The 26456-nt window shown below is 36.1% G+C and overlaps 1 protein-coding gene across 2 annotated transcripts; it reads left to right on the forward strand.

Annotated features, from left to right (window-relative positions):
- Nucleotides 1-323: 323 nt before the first annotated feature.
- Nucleotides 324-17159, forward strand: LOC149835701 (uncharacterized). Of its 2 annotated transcripts, none has more exons than XM_090010630.1 (4): nucleotides 324-527; nucleotides 4642-4743; nucleotides 5119-5245; nucleotides 16812-17159. In XM_090010630.1, exons 1-4 carry the CDS (start codon nucleotides 324-326, stop codon nucleotides 17039-17041), a joined length of 663 nt encoding a protein of 220 aa, XP_089866756.1. In that variant the 3' UTR covers nucleotides 17042-17159. The 2 variants fall into 2 exon arrangements, with proteins under 2 accessions (XP_089866756.1, XP_089866757.1); XM_090010631.1 differs by lacking the exon at nucleotides 16812-17159 and adding an exon at nucleotides 5330-5444.
- The last annotated feature ends 9297 nt before the right edge of the window (nucleotides 17160-26456 follow it).

Genomic DNA, 26456 nt, shown 5'->3' on the forward strand with positions numbered 1-26456 from the left:
AAGCCTAATGGGCTGCAGTAATTCATGATTAATCAACTAAATGATTCTGATATTTATATAAAAATTATGTATAATACAAATTTTTTTGTTAAAACAAAGTTAGTGTCGAGATATGTCAAAGTACCTTTAATAAAACTCACGAAAATATGATATAATTTTAGTTATTTTTTAAATATTATTGAAATTGTATTACTTTAATATGACATTAAATGTTATCGTACATATTACCCTATTAATAACAGTTTTCGAGCGCGCGGCTTCCCTCCTTTCGACTTCTAGTGCTGGAGATCGAGAGTGAGAGATAGAGAGAGAGAGAGAGAGGGATGGCGGAGAGCTTCGTGATCGTTCACAACGTGGCGAAGAGGCATAACGTGGGGACGCTGGTTCGGAGCGCGACGGCCTTCGGTGTGTCGGAGCTGATCCTTGTGGGAAGGAGGGACTTCAACGCCTTCGGCAGCCACGGCTCCGCTTCTCACCTCCGCTTCCGCCACTGCCACACCCTCTCCGACGCTCGCCTCTACCTCAAGGTATTCCCAATTGCTTTCCTAGAGTTGATCTCATCGCTAGCAATCCTCTTCTTCGTCTTCTCTTCCTTTTGTTTTTCTGGAATAATCAGGAGGGTTTCGATTGTGTATATCAAGGACATTAACCTCGGACTATGCCCTTTCTAGGGATTTTATTACTTATTCAGTCTATCATCATACTTGTTGTTTCTATTGCAATCTGATATATGTTAGGTGGAACTTTTTTGTTCATGTGGTAACTTTGGGATGGTTGATTGTTTTTATAATGCAGAATCCCGTCAATTTATGCTTGTGGTTGATGCTTTCAGTGTTCAAGATTTATGTTTTGCTCATTTTATTCTTTTCTGCATGACTTTTCGCCACCATTCTGAATGGAGCAGAATCAGTTTGGTTGGACGCTGTTGATAGAGATTATGTGTAGACCAAGATGCGCGCTCAAAAGTTTCCAAGATAATTTCTATTCGAGATATGTGCTAAGTAGAGAAAAGATTGGAGTTTTAGTCTTTTTTTTTTGAAGGAAACTAGGAAATTAGAACTCCTTCTTTAACAATACTTTCTTACCATGAGTTTCATTCTTCAACGATACTTTCTTGTGTGAGCTCTTTTTTGAATTGGGATTTTGAGTCCCATAAATATGGATGTACTCATTACTTTTTCATCAATTAAACTAATTTGTATTTCCTTTGAGCTCCTCTATTCCTTTTGGATCCTAGAAACTCCTTCTTCATGATGGGTTAAGAACATTGATGAATTTAAGAACTCTTTGTGAAGAAGATGATGCTCTTACTCTTCTTCTTGTACTTCTTGTTACGTCAAGTGGTAATAAACCTTTTCCTTTTATTTCTTTGAAATCATGTTCACAACCTCAGTTATAGCGCTCTTTGAAATCATGTGAACTATGTAGTCAAAGTCACTAGTAGGTGCCACGCCCCTAAAGGGCCTAGTTGGCACTTAGGTGGGACTAGTTGAAACTAAATTAAAAAAAAAAATACAATAAATTGGTAAAAATTATAGCAAACTAATGATTGTAATTGTGAATGAAGTGTGTAACATATTGCACCATATAGTAAAATTCATCAAATTGTATAACATTGAAAGTAACAAAACATAATTATGAATGAAGCTAAACAATGTTGTGAAAAGCATTGAGGCATAGTAATTTGTGCAACTCAAATATGAAGCGAGGCATAAACCTTGAGTTGTAAAGCATAAGCCTCACAGTGTATTTCAAAATTTATAAAACTGAAAAAAGTACTAAAAACACAAGTAAATAGAAACAAATGTACTATAAATACTAAAAGGACCAAAATAAATATCTAGCACACACATGCACACAAAAACTTACTTAAATCACGTGCAATTACACTTTTAAATACACTAATTACCTATAGAGTAAATTCTAGCAGTTCCCCTATCTTCTTTTGTTTTCTTGTAGAAGTGATGCAAATTGAAGATTTGTCTTGGGTTGCTGTTCTAAGCCCTCCCTGTAACTAGTTAGTTGGGTTTATTATGAGCGCCTTCTTAAAAATCTTGATGAACATAGTCCTTAAAATTTCATTTGTAGATTATCTACTTTATAAAGGATAAAATACTTAGGGGTTCAGTTCTTTCCAATCATCTATTCATATGTTTTCTGTGATATTCCATCGCCATTCTTTAGAGGTCTTTTCATTTTGGGAAACTGCACTTCAATCATGTCAATGGGAAAAAGGGTCATTCAGTCCCTTGGCTTTCATTATTATGCTTTAATTAGCTTGTATCATTATAACCAGATGGCAGGTGCATAGTGATTATTGTTGTTTATACTCTTCTTTTTTACTTCTCATCTGGTTTCTGAATTTTCCTACTGTTACATGAAACATACAAGTTGTTGGTAGGAGCTGTCAGTGCACGTTTCCCTGTGGTGGGACGTTGCATGTTCAAAACCCCAGTGGTACAATTGAATAATAACTGGTGGGGGTCTGCCTAACCCCAGCTTGCCTTTCAAAAAATAAATAAAAATAAACATACAAGTGGTTTGCCAACCTTTGGGTCTTTGCCACTGTCACCACATTTTCATTTTCCAGGAATTCTCAAATAGCATTTGAGATGCGTCACATCATCAGTTTGAATATGACCTAATCTAAGTGATAGTGCTGTGCTGGAGTGAAGAATAGGTGCCTGTTATTTTTTTGAGAGAGGAAGAATAGGTGCCTTTGTTAGAATGTTTTATTTATGTTGAGTGAAGATTATCGACCTTCATAGGTAGTGGGTGTTGATATTGAAGTTGTAATTAGATGGCTTGGTTCATCGAGTAAGCCACCTAAGGTTCTCTCAAGATACAACAGTGTAAAATAACTATGATACTACTACATTTAAGGTTGGAAAATTTTTATATAGTTCATTTGCATCTATATGGGTTATGCATTAAAGAAAACTGATACTACAAACCTATGGGAACACTAATAAATACATAGCTAAATGTAATCATGGTGGTGGATTTTTTTGTAGAGAAGAAAATTGTTATAGAATGTGGTTGCTCTCTCTTCTTCTCTTTGATATTTTTGGAATCATTGTGCTCTACTAAGGAGCCCCTAGATAGAAAAGACTGATGAGAACAGGATTATTGAACTTTTCAATGATGACATGATCCTGATGCAAAAAGGATGGTGGTGATTGCTATACACATGGTAACAATTGGACTAGATTAATGATGTATTGATCCCAAATGGAAAAAAACAAGGTCCATCATATAATGCAGATCTTGTGCCTTAAACAAGAAAACTGAAGAATATTTTGGAGTGAAGACATTGATAACTTTACAAGTGGCAGAAACAGCTGTCAGGAATTATTTTTCAATTACAAGCTAGATCAACACATCATTTCCAAGCTCTTTTGACGTCTGAAATGGCTAAATCGACTTAGAATTGAATCATTTAAGGGCTGCTGATTGTTTTTCTGTACTAGTTAGTTGATTACTTTTTTAATCTTTATGTTATTGCCTGAACACGCGGTAGCTGTGCATTCTTATAGGATGCTTATAGTAGACAGGTTATGTAAAAAAGTTCAGCTTGTAATGGTTAGCAAAAAGATAAACTTCTTTTCTACTTGAGTGGACATGTGTGCCTAATCACTAAATCAATCAATTACTAGAAGATTTTTGAATCACCCTTGTCGAGATACTAAAACAAAAGTACCAAAAGAGAGAAAGATTGTATAATGGAAACTAGGTAGCTAGCTAAGTAAGTAGCAGTGTGTTTATTTGAAAGAATGAAATTTGATTGTGTTTTCCCATTTGGTACTTATTGTCCAATTCAAGCACCAATTTCCCATTATTTTATTGCTGCCATCACCAGCACAGCAACATCAGCTGGCAAGCCTTATTGCACCTATCAAGTGCCTATAACAGCTGCAAAATACAAACCATGTTATGATGATTCTAAATCAATTTTCTGAATTAAGAAAACCGAGGTTTTGTACAACATATGCCTAGAGAAAAATAATGAAGGATCTAATCAGGTGTTATAGGAAGTCCATCGAATAAGGTTAGAATAACTAGAAAGGAGCATCTAGTTATGATAAAAAAAGTTTATGCTTAGGAAGTGGTTTATTTCTCATGTATAAGATACATATTGTCTGCTGCTTTCTTTTCTTAAAAAAAATATTTGATTACTACAAGGACTATCCTCTGTTTCCAGGAAATTAGTTAAGATAAAAATTTCATCCATGGGAAGTGGTCTATTTCTTATGTGATGGTCATATCTTCTGCAACTTTTTTTTTTTATCTTTTTCCTGAAAAATTTAGGCCCCTTCCCCCTCCCATATGCCAAAAAATGTCAGTAATGGTTTTCTTGGAAAATTTGATATTGTAATTCAAATAGAAAAAAAATTGTACTCTTGTTGATGTTTCAGTAAACATTGAGCGTTCTTTCTGCTTTGCTAATGCTAACCAATATTTCTTTCCTTTTCTCTCTTTTTTTTGGAGGGCGGCTGTGAATAATTGGAGAATTTCATGATAAATTTTTGACCTTTTCTTCTCATGATTGTTTAATCAACAATTGGATAATGAAAATCACATAACACAATTTTGTCTTCAGATAACATTGGTTTTATGTACACCTTCTCTTTGGCCATTTAGGAAAGGGGTTGTGACATATGCGGTGTGGAGATTGTAGATGATGCTGTTGCTGTGAATGAGCACCCTTTTAAGAGAAGTACAGCTTTTATACTCGGTAATGAGGTAACAGTCTATGCTTTTTCAGATAAAATGCTTGTTTCTAAGTCATCTATAGTAGATGGTCATTATTCAATTGAAGAGTATCTTGCCGGCTCATGTGGATTGTTGATGATTATCAAGATGTGGGATCTCCAAAGTCTACTTTGAGATTCTAGTGTCAAGTGTTTCATTCAAATTTTTTGTGAACACTGAATGCAATGGCACGTACAAGTTAATTTTTTATTAAAACTTCCAAAGCAATCTCCTATTTATGAACATATCTGTAATGTCAACTTCTGTGGGAACAGCCTACAGCCTTTTGTTCATTAGGCATCTTTGAGTGCTTTATATTCGGTGATTTCTTTTCATTGGATTGATTGGTTGCATTATCTTTGTCAGGGTACTGGTCTTTCAAGTAAGGAGTGTGAAATTTGTGATTTCTTTGTTTACATCCCACAATATGGATGTGGCACTGCTTCTTTGAATGTCACTGTAGCAGCATCAATTGTGCTACACCACTTTGGAGGTATTGTTCTTGTTGCTTTACGAATTAATTCCTGATTATCACTTGGATTACTTACAATTCTAAATGAGGTGTTTTAATTTTCAGATACCCAAAATTTCCGTGTGCTTTTGACACATAATAGGTCAAGCTAATCAGGTTATTTGGCCATTTCATCACATACCATAGTAGTAGGTGTTGTCCTTTGACTAGGTTATGAAAGGGAAAAACAATACAAGAGAGTGCTTCTTATGGGCTTACAAGAATACAAGAGCAAAAACACAAAGACCACTTATGGGTCAATACAAGAACACACGAACTTAAGCCACTTAGGGGCTAAGAACACAAGTAAAAAATATAGGATTTATTGGGAACCAAAATAAGGTACATTGAATAATTTAGATATGCTAGGATGACCTAGTCTTTGATGTTACAAAACAATATCCAAATCTTGTATACTATAACAAAAGGTATTTTTATGAGTTATCAATCGATCCATGTAGTAGAGATCTTCCTCTCTATGACCTTTCCCAATCTGCATTCCGGATTGGAGATCCTTCCCTAAACATTGGTCCTATGAAAAGGACATTCTATAACCATGATCGGTAATTTGATAAATGAAAAGAAGATTTAGATTAAGTTTTGGAACAAATCTAATTTTCAGCATATAAAAATTTGAAGAATTTTTAAAATCACCAATCTCTTTTTATGTCAAGAGAGGATCCATTGATGGTAAAAACATTAGATCTACTTGAATTAGTTTTGCATTCAGAAAGTAAATAATTATGATGTGTCATATGGAAAGAAGCACCAGAGTCCAAGAGCCAAAAAATTTTACCTCTAAGAGAAGAAGAGGATGATACTACGACACCCGTGATAGAAGAAGATGAACCTTTAACAAACGGTTGTAGAGCCTCTACTAGTTGGGACAATGACATGGTTCCAATGAATTTGGAATCTCCATTGGTTCCACTCTTATTTTCATATGATGCATCTACGCTCGATGTTTTTCGCTCATGCTTTCATTTAAATTAGGGGCAATAAAGCTTAATGTGGCCTGATTTTCTATAATTATGGCATATAATCTTCTTCTTTCCTTCATCATTATGTTACCTCTCAAAGTTGGATCTTGTGAAAGTGAGGAAACTTCTAGACCTTAGTGTTGGCACCGGGTTTTTGGACCGTCGACATATTACTTTTAGGTTTCTTGGGTTCAATCATGGTCTTCAATCTAACCTATTCCATACATATTTCGGCCAACACTTCATGAAGTGATGGAGGCTCATATTTCTCACGATGAGTGATGGTGACCCTCACATGTTCGAATTCGGGTCTAAGGCCTTGCATAAGTTAAAAGAATTGCTCTTTTAAGATTTGTTTTTTTCTTAGACGAGTATCATTGAGTGTCCTAAATAGGTTCTAATTTAGTCATTTGGTCTCAAAGTCTTTTTAAAGATCCATAGTATTCTCACACACTTTTGTCACTTTGTGTACACTTATGGATCTTGTTACGTGTTTTTTATTTATGAGCGACATCTCTTTAAACTCCGCCTGTGTAGTTATACACTGCCGGTCCCAAGCCCGGATAAAGGAGGAGGGTTGCGGTAGGCCTGTGACAGCCAGCATAAAAACTTTGTCATATCCTATGAAAATGAACCAATATGAGAATTTCGTTGGGGCGTTCCCTACTAAGCGACGCGCTGTACTCTCTAGGCCCGGAGGCAGTGATAAATGTGCAAGGGTTGCTAGGTCGTCGCCCAGAAGCGACGCGTCACACCGGCGCCCGGGTGTGGTGTCAAATAGGCAAGGGTTCCATCACTTTGTTGGACGGGTGGGGGTAAAGAAGTTAGTCCAAGACCATAAAATTAGGTTAGCCACTTGGAACATAGGGTCTTTAACTGGTAAGTTGGTAGAGTTAGTAGATGTTATGTGTAGGAGAAAGATTGATATTTTATGTCTTCAAGAGACCAAATGGGTAGGTGAGAAAGCTAAAGTGATAGAACCTTGGGGATATAAGATTTGGTATACAGGAATAAATAGGAATAGGAATGGAGTAGGGATTGTTATGAGTCATCAGTTTATAGATAATGTAGTTGAGGTCCATAGGAAGGGTGATAGAATTTTACTTATTAAATTAGTATTAGGTACGGATATTATTAATATTATTAGTGTTTATGCACCTCAAGTAGGTTTAGATGATTCCATTAAGCATCAATTTTGGGAAGATTTAGATGGAGTAGTACAAGAGACATCTTATGGAGAAAAGCTTTTCATCGGCGGTGACCTTAATGGACATGTAGGCATTAGTAGGGATGGATTTGAGAATATCCATGGAGGCTATGGTATAGGAGAAAGAAATGAAAGTGGAGAAAGGATTTTAGATTTTTGTTTGTCCTATGATATGATCTTAGCAAACACTTGGTTTAGGAAGAGGGAGTCTCACCTAGTAACATTTAAAAGTGGGGTTAATACGAGTCAGATAGATTTTTTCCTACTTAGAAAGAGAGATAGGGGTTGTTGCATCGATTGTAAGGTTATACCAGGAGAAAGTGTAGCTACACAACATAGAGTCTTAATTTTAGATCTTAGAATTAGACAATGCCGCAAAAGGGATAGACATAGGATAGATCCTAGAATTAAGTGGTGGGCACTGAAAGAAGCTAAACAAGGAATGTTTGTAGAGCAGGTAGTTAAGGAAGTTGATTGGTGTCTCGAGGAGGATTCAGAATCAATGTGGAATAAGATAGCGGGTGGTATGAGAAAAGTAGCTAAGGAGGTATTGGGTGAGTCTAAAGGCGGTGCACCACTAGGTAAGGATACATCATGGTGGAACGAGGATGTCAAATTAGCTATTAAGGTTAAAAGAGAGTGTTATAGAAATCTAAGTAAGAGTCGTGATAATGAGAATTTGGAGAAGTATATGATAGCAAAGAAGGAAGCTAAAAAAGTTGTTCGAAACGCGAGGGCTAAGGTATATAAGGAGGTTTATGACAAGTTGGATACCAAAGAAGGCGAGAAGGATATTTATAGGCTTGCAAAGATGAGAGATAGGAAATCGAAGGATTTGGGTATGGTTAGATGTATCAAAGATGAAACGCAAAGGGTTTTAGTCAAAGATGAGGAGATTAAGGAGAGATGGAAAGATTATTTTGATAAGCTATTTAATGATAGTCATGCTCAAGATCTTGGAGACTTCTCCATTCCTTTTCATGAGATAAATCGTGACTTCATGCGCAAGATTCAAAAGAAAGAAATTGCAGAGGCTTTGAAGAAAATGAAATCAAGAAGGGCAGTTGGCCCAGATGGTATACCTATCGAGGCTTGGAAATGCTTGGGAGAGAAAGGTTTAGAATGGTTGACAAATCTTTTTAACTTGATTTGGCGAACAAATAAGATGCCTAATGAGTGGAGGAAGAGTACTTTGGTGCCTTTATATAAGAATAAGGGTGATATACAAGATTGCACAAACTATCGTGGTATAAAACTCATGAGTCATACTATGAAACTTTGGGAGAGGGTGATTGAGTCTAGGTTGAGGAAGGTTGTCATGATATCGGAGAATCAATTTGGTTTTATGCCTGGAAGATCAACTATGGAAGCTATACATCTTCTTAGACAACTTATTGAAAGATATAGAGAGAGGAACAAAGATTTGCATATGGTTTTTATTGATTTAGAGAAGGCATACGATAGAGTACCTAGGGATGTTCTCTGGTGGACAATGATGAAGAAAGGTGTTTCTCTCAAGTACATTAGTATAATTAAAGATATGTATGAAGGAGTAGTAACCAATGTCCGCACTTGTGGAGGGGTGACAACCAATTTTCCGATAACGGTTGGGTTACATCAAGGATCTGCTTTAAGCCCTTTCCTATTTGCGATAGTGATGGATGAGATTACGAGATCAATTCAAGAAAATGTACCGTGGTGTATGTTGTTTGCTGATGATATTGTTTTGATTGATGAGTCTAGAGCTGGGGTTAATGCTAAGTTAGAATTATGGAGACAGACATTGGAAGCTAGAGGTTTTAAGTTGAGTAAGAGTAAGACTGAATATATGGAATGTCGGTTTAGTAAGCAACGAAGTAGTGATGGGAGTGTAGTGAAGCTTGGTGAGCAAGATATACCGGTGAATGATTATTTCAAATATTTGGGATCCATCATTCAAAAGTATGGAGAAATTGATGGAGATGTAAATCATAGGATAAAGGTTGGGTGGATGAAATGGAAAAGTGCTACTGGAGTGCTGTGCGATCGTAGAATGCCATTGCGGTTGAAGGGAAAGTTTTATAGGACGACTATTAGACCCGCTTTACTATATGGTACGGAATGTTGGGCTGCCAAGAGACATCATATTCAAAAAATGAGTGTAGCTGAGATGCGGATGCTTAGATGGATGTGTGGAAATACAATAAAAGATAAGATTCGGAATGAAGAGATACGTAAGAAGGTAGGTGTTGCACCCATTGAAAATAAGATGCGAGAGAATCGTTTACGGTGGTTTGGACATATTCGGCGAAGGCCTAATGATGCTCCAGTTAGAAGGTTGGAGAAATGGGAAAATATATTAGTTAAAAGAGGTCGGGGTAGGCCTAGGAAGACTTGGATGGAGATGATAGGAAAGGATATGAATGCTTTGAACCTCACCGAGGACATGGCGTTGGATAGAAATGATTGGAGAAAAAGGATTCATGTGGAAGACCCAAAATGAATTTCTTTTTTGGTTCATATCGCTGACCCCAATTGTTTTGGGATGAAGGCGTAGTTGTTGTTGTTGTTGTAGCGACATCTCTTTAGGTATACGTTTGCTTGATAAATGTCCAAGCTGTTAGAAAGTGGCTTTGAATACATTAGGTTCAATAAAGAACCCATACACATGCACATGAAGTGCGAATAAACCCATTAAAGGGAACAACACAAGCACATAATGTGATAACACATAAACCCACACAAGGGGCAAAAATATGACATAAAGTCATAAGTTGAATATTATTGAGGAAGAAGGAAGAAGGGGGTATAAACCCCATACAATGGAGCATAAGCTCCTCCAAGGAGTAAAGAATACAAAGGGGGAGACCCCTATTTATAACACAAGAGAGGGGCCACCAAGGGGGCTCCCAAAGGAGTCGTTGGGAGCCCCCAACGGTCACATTTGTGACCGTTGGGGGCTCCCCAACGACTCTTTGGGGAGCCTCCCTAGGTGGCGCAAACCACAAAAAAAGGGAAAAATAAAAAATAAAATAAAATTACAAACATATTCCAAATGGAATATGCGTAAAAACTGTGAAATGTCTAAACTACCCCTATGCCTATAAATAGATAAATATATATTTTATATATATAATTAGGATAATACATATGCATATATACCATATATGAATATGTATTATCCTTTATATATATAAAATATATATAATATTACAATTGTCGAATGATACATTTTAACACCCCCCCTCAAGCTTTGCGTGGGGGAACGAAAAGATTGAAGAAAGCAAGAGGAAGAATCTCAAGGCTTCAAGAGCCTTCAGTACGAATGCCATTGTAAATGTCTTCCTCCAATGTCTTTAACGATGAGCACCTTCCATGATCTATCCAAGGTACTTCTTTTCCTCTTATCTTCAAAATCCTGAGGAACAACAACAAAGAACAAGTAAAAAATATATTTGCACTTAAAAAAAAAACTTTCCTAACAAGGTGCAAAATTTATGCATAATAGGATAATTACTTTATCATAAAAAGAAAATTTAGAAAACCAAAGTTTCAAAATCATATATCATGCTTAAAGAGTGAGCGAAAACATATTGCAAGAATGCATAATGCATTCATAAGGTCCAATATTGGACAAACACGACCCCATAATGGGAGAATAACAAAATAGTCCACTAAGGGACACCACAATAATCCTACGAAGAGGCATAAGCAACATATACTTTATTGAATGAGATCCTAAAAGGCCATAAAGAGCATATGCATATATTATCATGAAATGAATTAATACGTAAAGGAATCATTAATGAACATGCTTCAAACATGTAATGAAGTGCAAAACAAGAGAAACGAAGTCTCCAAGCATACTTTAAACAAAAACTAAACACAAGAGTTCACAAGGTTTTAAATCCATTTACGAGGCAAAACGAATAGTGTTGTTTGAGTAGAGAATCTTACCCATTTAGGAAAATCTCACTCAATTGACAAAAAAGGACACATTTTGCATACAAAAGTGGCCAAAATACCATAAGCACTTAATATATAGATTAAATGCCAAAAAATCAACTTGATTTTAAAATATGCATATCAAAAATATGATTCAGAATATCTTAAAATACAAGTCATGAATGAAATTTTGCAAATTTCAACAATAGTTCATCCATTACAAACAACTACCTCATTAGTCCTTCAAAACCCATAAATCAAGTGTATAAGCTACTAGATCAAGAATATAAATATAATGCCATTAAAAGCCAAAGACACACACAAAAGTGTGCAAAAGAATCTCTTGTCTACATATAATAATACTTGAAATGAGTGCATCTACGACAAGAACAAGAGAATACATGCCAACATGGACCAAAAGCATCTCTTGTCTACGTAAAAATACACTCAAAACCAAGTATGTTCAGCTACTAGAACAAGAGTAACAAGTCAACCATGGGCTAAAACACAATACATCTCTTGTCTACATAAGATGACACTTGAAATGAGTGAAATAAGCCAACCATGGGCATACATCTCAGCGACTAGAGCAAGGACACAAACGCCAACATGGACTAAAATCACACACCATGGTGTGAATCAACGTGCCTTGTCTACATAAAATAACACTCAAGACAAGTGTGTTCAGCTACTAGACCAAGAGAGCAAAAGCCAACAAAGGGCTACCAACACACGAAGGTGTAATAAAATTCTTGTCTACATATGATGACACTTAGATAAGGGGCATAAAAGGAGAAGACTTTTGAGGTAATCAAACTTGTAATGACAAACATATATATAAATCAAACCTTGAATCAATAGAACAATATTCTTCAAAAAAAGAATACCCATAAAAATAACATTTTGGGATAAACTATGTAAAAGTATCTTCAACAAGATACAACAACCGATAAAACAATATTCTTGAAAATAAATGTGTGAACATACGCACACAAAGAACATATGGAACACTTGTGCACAAAAGCACAAAATCACAAATGTGCAAATGCACTCATAATTTTCATAAACAATTGAAGGTTGGGCAATAATCCCTAAAACCTTGATTTCAATATACCTTAAAACATTTTAAGGTTTCAAACATCATATATCCATCACATTTATATATAAATAAGGGCATCCATAAGATCAATGGCCAACATCAAACTAGTGACACACTCATATACCAAATCATTCTAGAGTCCCAAGGTGCCCATAACTCACCTCAACCCCCATCTATAATATGGTAAGTGGACAATCTAAAAAGACATAACAACGAGTGTCACACTCATAATTAGAGATCATATACCAAATCATTTTAGAGTCCCAAGGCGCCCATAACTCACCTCAACCACCATCTATAATATGGCAATTTGGACAATCTAAAATGATATAACACGAGGTGCCCATAACTCACCTCAACAAACATCTCTAATAAAACAATAATAAGGCCAAAACAATGATGCATTAAAGAAACATGTGATGGACAAATATAAATGCCACAAAAAGGCAATAAACACTTTAGGAATCATTTTTCAAAGAAAAGAGGACCGATTAAAAATTGAATCAAAGGTTCAATATAATCAATCACAATAATATGCTTTATAACAACAATTTTGCATAAACATGAATTATGCTTAATCTTCAAAAGAAGTTAGTTATACAAAAAAGACTTATTATGCAACTAACACAATTATGAAATATTAAGCAACATCATGTGTAAGAACCGATTTGGAATAATCAAAAAGTCAAAAACAAGCCTCAACTATGATAGATATAAAGTGCAATTAAATGCACACCAAATGATAATAAATGCACTTTTATGTAATGCAAGATTTTTAAATGACAATAATCTTGAATGAGCAAATAACAAACTTAGGCCAATATAGGCATTCATAAAGATGGTGAAGTTTGAAAAATCTTATGAAATCCACTATTGTAACTTAAAAAATGATGCTCACAACCAATCTCAAAAGATCCACAAAGGGTTACAAGTATTAATGAATCGTTGAAGGATATTATGCAAGGAAAAAGATACTCACAAACAATCTTCTTACAACAACCATGAAATCTTCATAAAAGAGTATATACTCACAAGAAGATTATAAGGACCGAAAGACTCCTTAAAGAGAGCTCAAAACACACAAAAATTCTCAAAGAAGGGGGAAACTCCACTAAAGTGAGAGAAATTCCAACAAAGAAGAATAATAGATTTGTTAAAAAAACCTTATGATAAAGTAAGATTGTACTATGGCATAAATCTATAAAATTAAACGTTTATTGAGGAAAAATTCAAAAGCTTTTAAGTTTTATCAAAAAAACATGACTTAATAGATTATTACGAACTCCTAATGTAATAAGTACGCAACAAACATTAGTGAAGACCATAAATTTTATAATGAGACAAGCTCTTTAAATCAAATTGAAAAAATCTTTTAAGAGTATAAAGATGCAAAGAAAATCACCATATTCCATAAGACTATTTTAAAACTTAATTCAACCGGAATTATATAAAAAAAAACTTTCTCAATTAAATGTTGCTCATATAAAAAGGACACATTGGGTAAGTGAATCAAAACTTATTAAGGAATTTAGCATTTTTCGAAAAACTACATCTCACAAACATTTTAATCTTAACATACCTTTCTTTAAAGACTTACCATATATAAAAGGTATTCTTATAAACAAAGTTAGATTTAAAATATAAATTCAAGGCTCCAATGGTCATAAATCTTTACCGACCCATTAAGTTTTGAGCAATCATATATCTAATTTTTCGCCAAACAAGTTATCATTTTCAAATTTTTCAAAGAAAAACATACGAAAAAGTATGTATACGAAAAAGATTCAATAGAGTATCAAGTAACTCAAATTTTTATAAAAAGACATAATGACAAAGAGTACACATAAAAAAACATATTAAATTCTTCATACAATACTTAAAGAAATAGAATGCATACCTAATAACTTTAAGAAAGAAAAGAGAGAAATAAATACTTCACCATTTTTCTTTAAAAATTTCTTGAATACCACGCTTCCCGATGCACCAAAGAGCAACTCGATCTCAACCTCGCTCTGATACCATGTTAGAAAGTGGCTTTGAATACATTAGGTTCAATAAAGAACCCATACACATGCACATGAAGTGCGAATAAACTCATTAAAGGGAACAACACAAGCACATAATGTGATAACACATAAACCCACACAAGGGGCAAAAATATGACATAAAGTCATAAGTTGAATATTATTGAAGAAGAAGGAAGAAGGGGGTATAAACCCCATACAATGGAGCATAAGCTCCTCCAAGGAGTAAGAATACAAAGGGGGAGACCCCTATTTATAACACAAGAGAGGGGCCACCAAGGGGGCTCCCAAAGGAGTCGTTGGGAGCCCCCAACGACTCTTTGGGGAGCCTCCCTAGGTGGCGCAAACCACAAAAAAGGGAAAAATAAAAAATAAAATAAAGTTACAAACATATTCCAAATGGAATATGCGTAAAAACTGTGAAATGTCTAAACTACCCCTATGCCTATAAATAGATAAATATATATTATATATATATAATTAGGATAATACATATGCATATATACCATATATGAATATGTATTATCCTTTATATATATAAAATATATATAATATTACAATTGTCGAATGATACATTTTAACACAAGCCTTATCAATTCTTTCAAATTCTAAGATATTCTCACATGGCTCCTCACACATGCTTTCCATGAAGAGAGAGAGCACTTTAGCATGACCTACTTTTCATGCCTTATAAGTATTTTTGTAATCCAAGAGAATTTTATCTCTCATTTCCTTTGAGTGTCTTCTTTAGTTGTACCATCTTCTCCCACAACAAACTTGATAAAAATATGTTGAGGTTCCAGAGTAAAACCATTAACCAAGTATCACAATTCTTTCTCAAATAAGATTCTCTTCACCGCGTTGGCCCACATGTTATAGTTAGTCTCATCAAATTTGATTGGAACAACGATTACAACTTTCTTGTCGGTCATGGAAGCAAAGATAAAGGAAGAGAAAAAGTGAGAAAAAAATAGTTGAAAATGATTGATGGCACACTCTCTGAAGCAACGAACGGACACTCCTTCGATCTTTACGGTCAAGCATACTATCTTCAATTATAATTTACAGTCAAAGAGCACCAAAGCTCTGATACCATGTAATGAAAGAGAAAAAAACAATACAATGACTCTTATGGGCTTACAAGAACACGAGCAAAAACAAAAACCACTTTTGGGTCAATACAAGAACACATGCAAATAAGCCACTTAGAGGCCGAACACAATAAAAGAATACAACTTAGGGGCCAAGAACACAATAAAAGAATACAGGATTTGTTGAGAACCAAAATGCTTGAGAAAGCATCAATACAAGAAGGGGTTCAGCTCCCTTATATCGGCAATAGAGAACACAAGAGGCCATTGGGAGCACCCCTAACAGCTCTAATATCTATGAAATTAGAAAGACTATAATGCCCTTAACCAAAAAGAAAAAGACAAAAAACAAAAGAACTAATAAAGAGACAAAAGTGTCCCTAATGGGCACTACCTATTACATAATGTGAAATGATAAAAATACCCCTAATGGTTATATTTTAAAACACACACAGCTTGCTTGGTATGCTCTACCCTGATTATTATCCTCAAGCCCCCTAGCTAACCCATGCAACTAGCAAGCCGTTGGGAAAATGACAAGCCTACCCTCATGTTGGTTGTGTTCTACCTCTCCCAACTCTCCATTACCCTTCCCAAAATGAGGTTTCCTTCTATTCCATTCACCAAGTGGGCATTCGGTTCGCCCAATTCTTCTGCTCACCTGTTCGTTTCTTAAGCACACACTATTGATTGGCGAGTCAAGTGAAGTTGACTATTGCTTGTTAGAGGCCTTTTACTGAAGGGTTATTGGCTTTGAGAGCACTTTGATCAAGTGGACTTTGGCAGGCAGGGATTTGATTGTATACCCCTAAAACACTCTTCACGGAATGAGCAAAGCGAGACACTATGGAAAGGCAGCCGAAGCATTTGAGGTAGAAGGTGGAGTGAAGTCTTCCACTTTGTGAGTTTCTTGGCAGTTGAAATTCTGACACCTTACATATATATGAGGAATTCAAGCAAATACACGTCTGCTTTAATAGCAGAGTTTTGGTGTTTGCGTTAGGACTTTGTCAGAGTGACAATCCATCCACTAGCAAACTTGTATCTGTAGAGGCCGTTTAATCTGCTTCTTTGTCAGTTGCATCAGAAAATGGTTTGTTAACATGTCAGTGCCCCGTTAGCAAGTTGGCCACCCTGCAATTGTCATGTGCCAAGACTATAATTTGATTTTAGTATCAACATGTTTCTGTTTGATGTAAGCGTTTGATATTTGCTTTCTCCAGTTTGGTCAGGCTTTCATGAGAGAAATCGTGATGGAAACAAGTATATCGTAGCCGAGAAATCAACAAAACAAACGAGGAGGAACTATTGCACAGAGATGGCCGAGTCTATAGCCGAGGAGCGCAAAAGCAGGAAAGAAAATGCTCATTTTGACTTATTTGATGGTGCAAGTAATGATTGCACAACTGATGATTCTCAATCTAGCATGTTAAATATATTGTTTCAAGACTAGATGTGGTGGGTGAGGTTGAATTCTTGGGGTAGCTTAACGTGAAACTCTTGGCTTTAATTTTAGATGCTGCAAAGTCGTGGAAAACCACCTTAACTACTACTGATTGATGACAATGCCATGAATTCTCGAGGGGCATTTCTAGTTAATCCAGACATATATCGATCGATCAATTTGCAACTCTAAGGTGGGACAAACTAGTTCCACTCTTCCCCTATGCCATTCCTATCTTCATACCCCTCGGGATTTTGTTAATACACGTTGTCTTGATTAAACTGGACTTCCCAAATATGATCTGCGTCATTCATGTAATGAAGATTGACATTTAAATCACGGAAATCCCACTTGTGTGTGGATTTTTTGGCTGGTTGACAAAACACAAAGATTTGTAATTTAAAAAAATCATAGTTTTCAATGAAAAAATATGATTCAAGGGTTGGTTCTTATTAAATCAATCATGCTGAATCCATCTATAGGGTCATATTTGATCCCCATCTGTAGGGTAAGATATGATCAAAACAACATCCATCATAAGATTTAGAAGGGGTATGAAAATAGGGGATGAGTGAAACCCAACTGAATGTGGAAAGGTCATATTGAATAATGTGTAATAATTATTACTGGTTTTCTAATGACTTAACAGTCAGTTCACTTTATTTAAAAAAAAAAGTTTTTCTTGAATGTGATCTGGTTTTCTAACTGCCTTGCAAAAAATTTCATTGTCAGGACTCAGGACAGTTTCCAAAATTTAAATGCATTTTTCCATCTTTTTTATGTCAATTGTTCTCTAACCAACTCTTACACAACTTCACCAACATGGTTGACTGCATCTATAATGAAAATCTTCAGTTTTTTTTCTCTTTGGTCTCTTAGTACTTGCATTTTTCTCAAGAATGGTATATCACCTTGGGTTGATGCCTTAAAAGATAAGAAAACAGTGTCATCATGGTCAAATATGATAAAAATATTTTGTTTCACTTGCTCTTTTATTGAATTGGACGGTGGTGGAACTTTAAAAAAATTGGGACCCTGTTGCAGAAGAGGTACCAAAACAAAGAGCTAAATCTGCAAATGATGTATACCTAAACTTCTTATTCTTGGTGAACGACTACATTTAAGTACAAGTCCAACAATGCATTAGTCAATCAAACTATAAATTAAGATAATACAAGACAAAATCAAATTATTTTTACATTGCTTACCGTCACATATTCAGTACATCATTAATAACTTCAATTTGTTTTGTTTTAGAGTTTATACTCATACCATTTGTGCTTATAATTTGATGCATAATCTTATATTTGGCATTCAAAGTCTTCAGCCTATTTCTTATGCCATCTTTATTGTATTTGAAACAAAAAATTGCTATGCATTGGTTCTCCATATTGATATATCCCTCATTTGTGAATCCATTGCGTGTCTTCCTTCAATTAACTACTTTATCTTTCATTGCTTGAATAAGAACATTATCATGCACTTTGCTCAATGTAATGTTCTCTTTTCTATGAGAGCCTTGAGACTCTTTTTGTGCTTCAGGTATACTCTCATCAATGTCAAATGCATCTTCAACTATCCCTATTTTCACATTTATAATGTGCAATTATATAAGTAAAAATACAACTGATCATACCAAAGAATAAGCACATAGTTCGTAAGCACATTTTCAATAAAAACTAGATAAAAACCCAATAAACACCTAGTATATCATATGATACCAAGCATATATACAATAAGTCCTACCAAGTGAACATTTCATCACAAGCACATCTATATGGTCAGAAGTTTTTTTGTTTTGGGAATGTCAATACTGTCAGAACTCAGAAGTTGGAACCATAATTTAAGAGGCAGACCACGTTAATCCAAGAAACTGAACTGAATCACACAAGTACTTAGATGTCTTGGACTTCCCCCTTCTTTGAGCAACACAAATTTTTCATTAAAATGAAATCAGCGAGCAATGAAAAGGCATGAAACGTTTAACTTCCCTTCACCAGTTATCCTTCAATGCTTTACAATGCTTTACAGATAAACTGATTTTGCAGGGAAACAAGACCATTAATTTTTTTTTATACTTCTCTGATGTTTGAAATAAAGCTGCTAGTTTCAAATTCAGTGGATAATCTGCTGTAAATGGCCTTGGCAAGAATGGTCTTAACCTATGTCACAGGGATTCAGCTAGCAGGGTGCTGCACCCGTGTCGACGCGACTCGACGCGGGTGCGGTAAACCTGACTAGGGATGGCAGTGGGGCGGGGCGGGGCGGGGGACAAGGTTTCCACCCCCGCCCCGCCTCAAAATTTTATCCTCCACCCCCGCCCCGCCTCCGCGGCGGGGATGGATTTTATCCTCCACCCCCGCCTTCATCCCTGTTTCATGTCCTCCACTCCCGCCCCGTCCCCGCCCCGTCCCCGTTTTCGCCTTCATCCCCGTTTCATGTCCTCCACCACGATCGACGCAGTCTGCGCCCGGTATGCCTCCTCGAAGGCGGAGTTGAACCGCCTGAAAGCCCGCCTCGCGCTTTCGGCATCGATCACCACCGGCATCTCCGCCATGGCCGCCACGACCTCGCTCCATGCCATGCGCTCGTAGTTAGCGACGTACTGCCGAAGCTTCTTGGTGTGCAATCGCACCCAAGCGTCGCCGAGGACGAGTCGGAGATCGGCGACGACCCTGCGACGGCCAACGGTGGAGGCCTCCCCCTGCGACGGCCAACGGTGGTCGGCGACGGCCCGGCTCGGCGGCTCCAGGGTTAGGAAATTAGGGAAGGGAGTTAGGGTTAGTAAACAGTAAAAATATAAAGGGTTGGAGGCGGGGATGGGGCGGGGCGGGGCCGGGGTGGGGATGGGGCGGGGCGGGGGAAGGTGCCAGTCCATCCCCGCCTCCACCCCCGGACGGGGATGGATTTTAACCTTCGTCCCCGCCTCCATCCCCGTTTCATACCCTTCATCCCCGGTCCAAACGGGGCGAGGCGGGGCCCCGCTTTCCCCCGGTCCACTGCCATCCCTAAACCTGACCCTGGGTGCGTTGACCGCACCCAGGGTCATTTTTGTCCATTTTTTTTGGATTAAAAAAAAACATTTTTTGCCCTATGGAATGGGCTGCGGAATTTAAAAAAAAAAAAAACTTTGGGTGGGGGGGGGGGCGCTGCCCCCTTATAACCCCCCTTCCTGCAAGGGCAAAAACAATGAATCAGGCTCCACAACTCATCACTTTCATCTTTGGGGACAACCATATAAGATAAAAAATTGGTAAAAAGCAAGTTGGGCACACATTCAAATATACATCTAAAAAAAATCAATGCCTCTGCAAACATAAAACAAAAGGCTTCTCATGAAGAGGGATCAGTCTAGGAAGTTAATAAGTGTGTTGACTTCCATAGCCATCTGCAGGTGTTAACACATGACCATAAAATACACCCTTGAAGTTTAAAAATGACTTGGTGGTTCCATGCATTAGTGGACACCAGTAGCTATTTTTGCAATTTTGTGTAAAAATAAGTTACACACTTATTAGCTTTGCATTCAAAATGCACAATTATTAATATGTTTTCCTAATAAAAATGACTAAAATGTCCATAATTGTGACAATTAATACACTTAATCACCATATCAATTTTTAAATTTGTTAGGGGCATAAAATTGTGGTGAACGATGCTAACATGCATAAATGTCGTGGATCTTAACAACTACCATACACTATATATATATTACATTTTTGCCCCTGCCGCACCCCCCACCCCCGCACGCCCGCACCCGGGTTTTTTGGAAGTGCCGAATCCCCGCACCTGCACCCGCACCGGCACCCATGTGACATAGGTCTTAACTATTCCTTTAATGCTGTAGATGCCAACCATTCAAACACCATAGGCTTGGAGATCCGACAACTTCATCATACTATTTATGTGGGAATCTAGTCCAACAGTTAAAACCCTTTTAACATAAATTGAATCAGTTCTGTCTTTTTTTTATAGCAAGGAACACACCAAAAAAAACAAGTGAGAAATGTTGATGATAGTTACAAAAATGGACAACCAATTATACGCAATTCAAGAATCAAATCCTGCAAAACAAAAAATTGGATAAAAAACTCAGGTTGCTCTATTTATATCAAAGAAAAATCTGCTTTCTTCCTTTTCCACATTTTAGAAAGAATGACATTTTATCCCCATAACATAGTTAAGGTATATGATCTACCAGTCAAATAAATGGGGTTCTCAACAAGGTGATCATCTGTCACATTGTACCATTCACAGCATTTAGTTCTTTCTATATCAGAGGATGGTCAATGCAAGCAGAGGCTCTCATAACTGGTATGCATTTTTTTTTTCCAAATTTCACCCACCCAAAAACATCTTGGAAACTCAACACTTCGGGGGGTGGGGTGGGGGAGGAGTGTAAACTATTTTTTTTGATATGGAGGATGAGTATAAACAGTTTTGGGCAGGGTGTGGTTCCTTGATCACTCGATGTGATGGTGAGCAACAGATAGTGGAGAATGGCGGTGGGCAAGGTGTGGGTCCCCTCTTTTTCAATCTCATTTGAAGAGAAACAAGAAAGAGAAGCGGATCGACCAGACCCAAGAGAGAGAGAGAGAGAGAGAGAGAGAGAGACGTGTTTATGTTCTTCCTGGTCTAGGCTGGTTACCACCTGACATCCAACACACGGTTAAATGGTCATGCGCCTACCTGTGTCCATGTCGACATACTGAGTGGGTTTTGACGGATTGCCGTCAAAGCTCACCCTAGGATGAACGGCATTAAGAATGCTATGGATTAACCTATGTTTCAGCCAGGGGCGTAGCTAGGGGGGGCAGGACTGGGCTGTAGCCCAGTCCTGCCTCCCCAAACAGTTAATTTTTATATTTTTTTTAAAAGCCCAGTCCTATCCCTGCCCTTATTCCATATGAAATAGATTTTTATCCATTTTTTAGCCCAGCCCTGACTGCAGCAAATAGTTTGATTTGTCCATATGAAATAGATTTTTATTAATAATTGTAGCCATTTTTAATTTTATCTCAAAAAAAAAAAAAATCGGGGGCGCTGCCCCCGAACCCCCGACTATCGCACACATAATTTTTTTTTTCTAAAACCCTGTTTGCCCCCCCCCCCTCACATGAATCCTAGCTACGCCCCTGGTTTCAGCTGTTCATTTTACAACTCTAACTGTCGTTCATTTAAGGCATCAACGACTCTGAAAAAAAATGTGAGACCCGTCTAAGAGATAAAGTCCATCCATGGCCGTTCATCACATGGATGAATGGCATCAATCAGGGTGAGCTCAGACCACAATACGCATTCCTGCATAATTGACAAATTTCTGTACTAGTTGGTTCTAACTCCTTTTTGTGCATTATGACCAACTTGTGTGGATTAGAAAGAACCATGACATGATGTGCGTTGGATTTTGCAATACTTAAGGTCTTTGAATAATGCGCATTAATTAAGAGATGAGAGTGGACTCGAGTGGATCAACTGCATGCAAGAATTTATCCACATGCATTCTCTCACAATGCATGTGAAAGGACATACTCTCTCCACATACATATGTATAGGGAAAATTTATCATAGGGAGATACATTTAGTCACAAAATAATAAATCTAATTGTACATATGTATTTAACATGATTTATTTATCATATTAGAAGATTTTATCATGTCTAATACAACATAAGATTATATTTTCAAGACAATGAAAATTAACGGCTTACAATTCATGAATATAGGGGTGGTTTAAAAATGGTATAAAATATCATTTTTGAGTCAACTTTAACACATAAAATTAATAAATAGATAGAGTATGATAAGATGATCCAATTGTTTGATTTTGCTTTTGGATCATGTTTAACATGTTTTATTTACTATTTTAATGTGTTAAAGTTGACAAAAAATATGATGTTTTATACAATTTCTAGACCACATTTTTTCATGAATTATGAGCCGTTGATTTTCAGTGTATAAAAAATAAGAACTTATGATGTATTAAACATGACAAAACCTTTTAACATAATAAATAAACCATGCTAAACACATCTATATAAATAGATTCATCATTTGGTAGCCAAATCCATACAAACAAGAGTGCGACCATACGGTATCATGTATATAACCACCTTTATATATATATATATATATATATATATATATATATATATATATATATATATATATATATATATATATATATATATATATATATATATATGCCTCACTAGAATATGTTAATTAGAAATTTGTGAACTAGAGTACAAACTATGCATTTCTGATATTTATTTTGCAAATCCAACCCTGCACATGCATTCAACATGGCCTATTTCCTAAGAATCGACTGTTAGATAATGTATTGTCCATGGTTTTAAAACCCAATGACTCGTTACTTAGCTGGTCCTTGAGTGACTCGGCCAGGTTAACTCGGTCAGGCCATGCTAACTTTATATTTTATATAAAATATATAAATATATGCATGTACTATCTATATTTTATAGTATTTTAACAATATATTATATATAATATGCATTATATGATATTTTTAAATATATTTAATGAATAATTTTATCAATACATGTATAACCATATTTTTATATATAATATACATAATATTTATATTATATTTCATATAATATTTGTAATTATATATAAAATATATTATATATGTATATATATGCATGACTCGGCCGAGTTTTGTAAAAAATGAGTTCAACCTGTTTTTTGATCTAGTGACCGGGCGATATGGGCCGAGTCAAGTGAGTCGCTGGGTTGACCCAGCACATTTTTAAACTATGGTATTTTTTATGAAAAATATGATTTTTCTGATACTTGAATATTTACAAAAATTCTGAGCCATTGATTTCCAAGTCTCAAAAGATCCTTCTTATGCATTGGATGATCCAATTATATTTTCATGAAACCAAGCATCTGGATCACATCCGATTTATATAGAATAACTCTTAACAGTGGACGAACATTTGTCCACTGTTATCAGATGCCCACCTGCTGCTGATCGTGTGATTAGCATGTTTTTTAGTGAAAATATGACTTTTATCCCCTCAAAGTCATTTTTTCACCTAACACATTAGCGGCAGTCATGACTGCCGCTCATTCTGTGTAAATCAATGTTACACACATTTGACATTATAGGTTTTCTTATATATATATGGTGGTATGCACTCTTGTTTACATAGATCTATCCATCAAATGATAATCTAACCTTAAAGATATGTTTAACATGATTTATTTACTATATTATAAGGTCTTATCATGTTTAATACGCCATAAGATTCTATTATTGAGATAATGAAAATCAACCGCTCACAATTCATGAAAACAAAGGCTGTTTAAAAATGATATACAACATTATACTTGAATCAACTTTAATACATGAAAATAATGAATAGAATATGTCATCTGATGGTTAGATTTTGCTTTTGAAGCAGAAATCTATGTAAATACCTACACACACATATATATATGGAGAGAGAGAGAGAGAGAGAGAGAGAGAGAGAGTAGGGTGTAGCTGCTTACACCAATTGGTACCAACAACTATCATACAGGCATTTGAGTTTTTTTTTTCAAATCTAATCTACATGCTTAATTTTATACTAATCAACTATTGGATTGTCCCATTTTGATGCTTGGGTAGGTTCTTATAAGGTTTGAAAATCAACGGTTTAAAAGTTTCATAAATATTCAAGGTTTAGAAAATTATGTTTTTTTATGAAAAAATACGATCCAAGTGTTGTTTTCTAGCTAATCGATCATGCTAAACACAGACTACATGGTCAGATTTGCAAAAAACACCCTAAAAACCCTCGATCCATTCTGTAGTACCAAACTTTTGTTAGCACTTACTCTAAATTTTATATATACATGTGTGTGTGTTTTGATTTTTTTTTTATATATTTATGGGTTACATTCCTCTTTGTTATGACTTTAGATGAGTTTCAAACTGCATGACCAAATTAACGGGCTCTAATAGTTTTCAGCTAAATTGCTGGTTTATTTTAAAATCGATAGATACTTGACTAACTATATGAAACTTCATCCAAATTATGACCTTCCACTTTTCGGAAATAGTTGTTTGTGATCCATGTACGAAAGAGTTTCAGTTTCTTTTTTTTTTTTCAATTCTGGCTTTTCCACAAATACAAGAATAGGTCCTAGATCCGTGCCACTTACTACTAGATTTAGATTTTGTTGGGCCGGGGTGGAAGTTTTAAGGGAAATCCGGATCAATCAGATCATCATTTGGGTCCCTAAAGAGCAAATCGACACATGCAACTTAAAAAGGCCATAACTTTGTCATTCAATATGGGAATTGGACGATTCTTGGGTTTCAAGGGCTGCAGATGAAACTATTAAAGATTGTTTGTCACCATTATTGATCCCATCTGAGCTGATTTAGTGGGTCAAATGGGTACATAGTAAAGTTTGATCGGGACATATCTCTTTATCTAACAAGAGTTGAAGGGTGATTAAAAAAGCAAAGTGGATGTAGTTAATGAGCTCTACACAGGACTCATGTAATTTGAATATATAACTGAGAACTCCCCTTTGTAATTAGTAGTAGGATCTCACCTTAATTAGGAAAGAGTAGTATAACCTAATTAAGAAACGAGGTACTCGCTGATATAAATAGGGGTTCTATGTATCAAAGCAAACATAGTGAGTGTTTTGGAGAATTAATGAAAAGCAAAGAGGGTCTCAATGCCCTACTTTCAATTTTCTTGTGAATCCTCTTGATTTTTATAGCTTTTAGCGATCCGGTTTGAGAGGATTGGAGGAAGAGATTTCTCTTCTCCTAGTTACGGATCAGTTTAGATGTTTAGAAAAAGGGCATGTATGTTTTAAATTTTATCTTGCTTTTCATGAACGGATGGCGATGTCCCTTTGAATGGAAGCTAATATATATATACCCGAATGCTTTGCTAGTACTGTTGATGATTTTCTTACTGTTGCTAACAGAAAGATCCACTCTCACGACATCCACCTAAAAAAGTATGAGTTGCTGATGACCATCCATCTTAACATTTTTTGAGATGGACACCACATCCATCTTGATTCTCGAAAAATGCCAAGATGGGTGGCTGTCAAAAAGGTCCACCATGCAGCGGCACTGCATATAATGTGAAGTAAAAAAGTTTTGGGATGAAAGGGGTCAACAATGAGATGGCTGGATGGCAAAGTCTCATAACCATAAACCAGTGGATCTGGGATTGACTCCAATCCCCACCTTGCCAATAAAAAATGGTGCATAGGTTTTTGGTCAAATCTATTTTTGTTATATTAAATTAAGGCAAGTTGGGGGGTTTTATATATTTGTTTCTTGTAGGAATACATACACACTGCTGCATTTTTTAGGATGTACTGGGAATTGTTCAAAGTAGCCAGTTTCTGACTTGTAGATGAAGCAGAACTTCCATCCACA

The sequence above is a fragment of the Nuphar pumila genome, chromosome 6 (assembly GCF_984573655.1).
Source record: "Nuphar pumila chromosome 6, dmNupPumi1.hap1.1, whole genome shotgun sequence".
Lineage (NCBI taxonomy): Eukaryota > Viridiplantae > Streptophyta > Magnoliopsida > Nymphaeales > Nymphaeaceae > Nuphar > Nuphar pumila.

Bases quoted from the DNA above. Each gene is read 5' to 3' on its own strand.
- LOC149835701 (XM_090010630.1), top strand. From the start codon at position 324: ATGGCGGAGAGCTTCGTGATCGTTCACAACGTGGCGAAGAGGCATAAC. The intron at 4,744-5,118 runs GTAACAGTCTAT...TATCTTTGTCAG, and splicing joins CTTTTATACTCGGTAATGAG to GGTACTGGTCTTTCAAGTAA. The intron at 5,246-16,811 runs GTATTGTTCTTG...TGCTTTCTCCAG, and splicing joins TGTGCTACACCACTTTGGAG to TTTGGTCAGGCTTTCATGAG.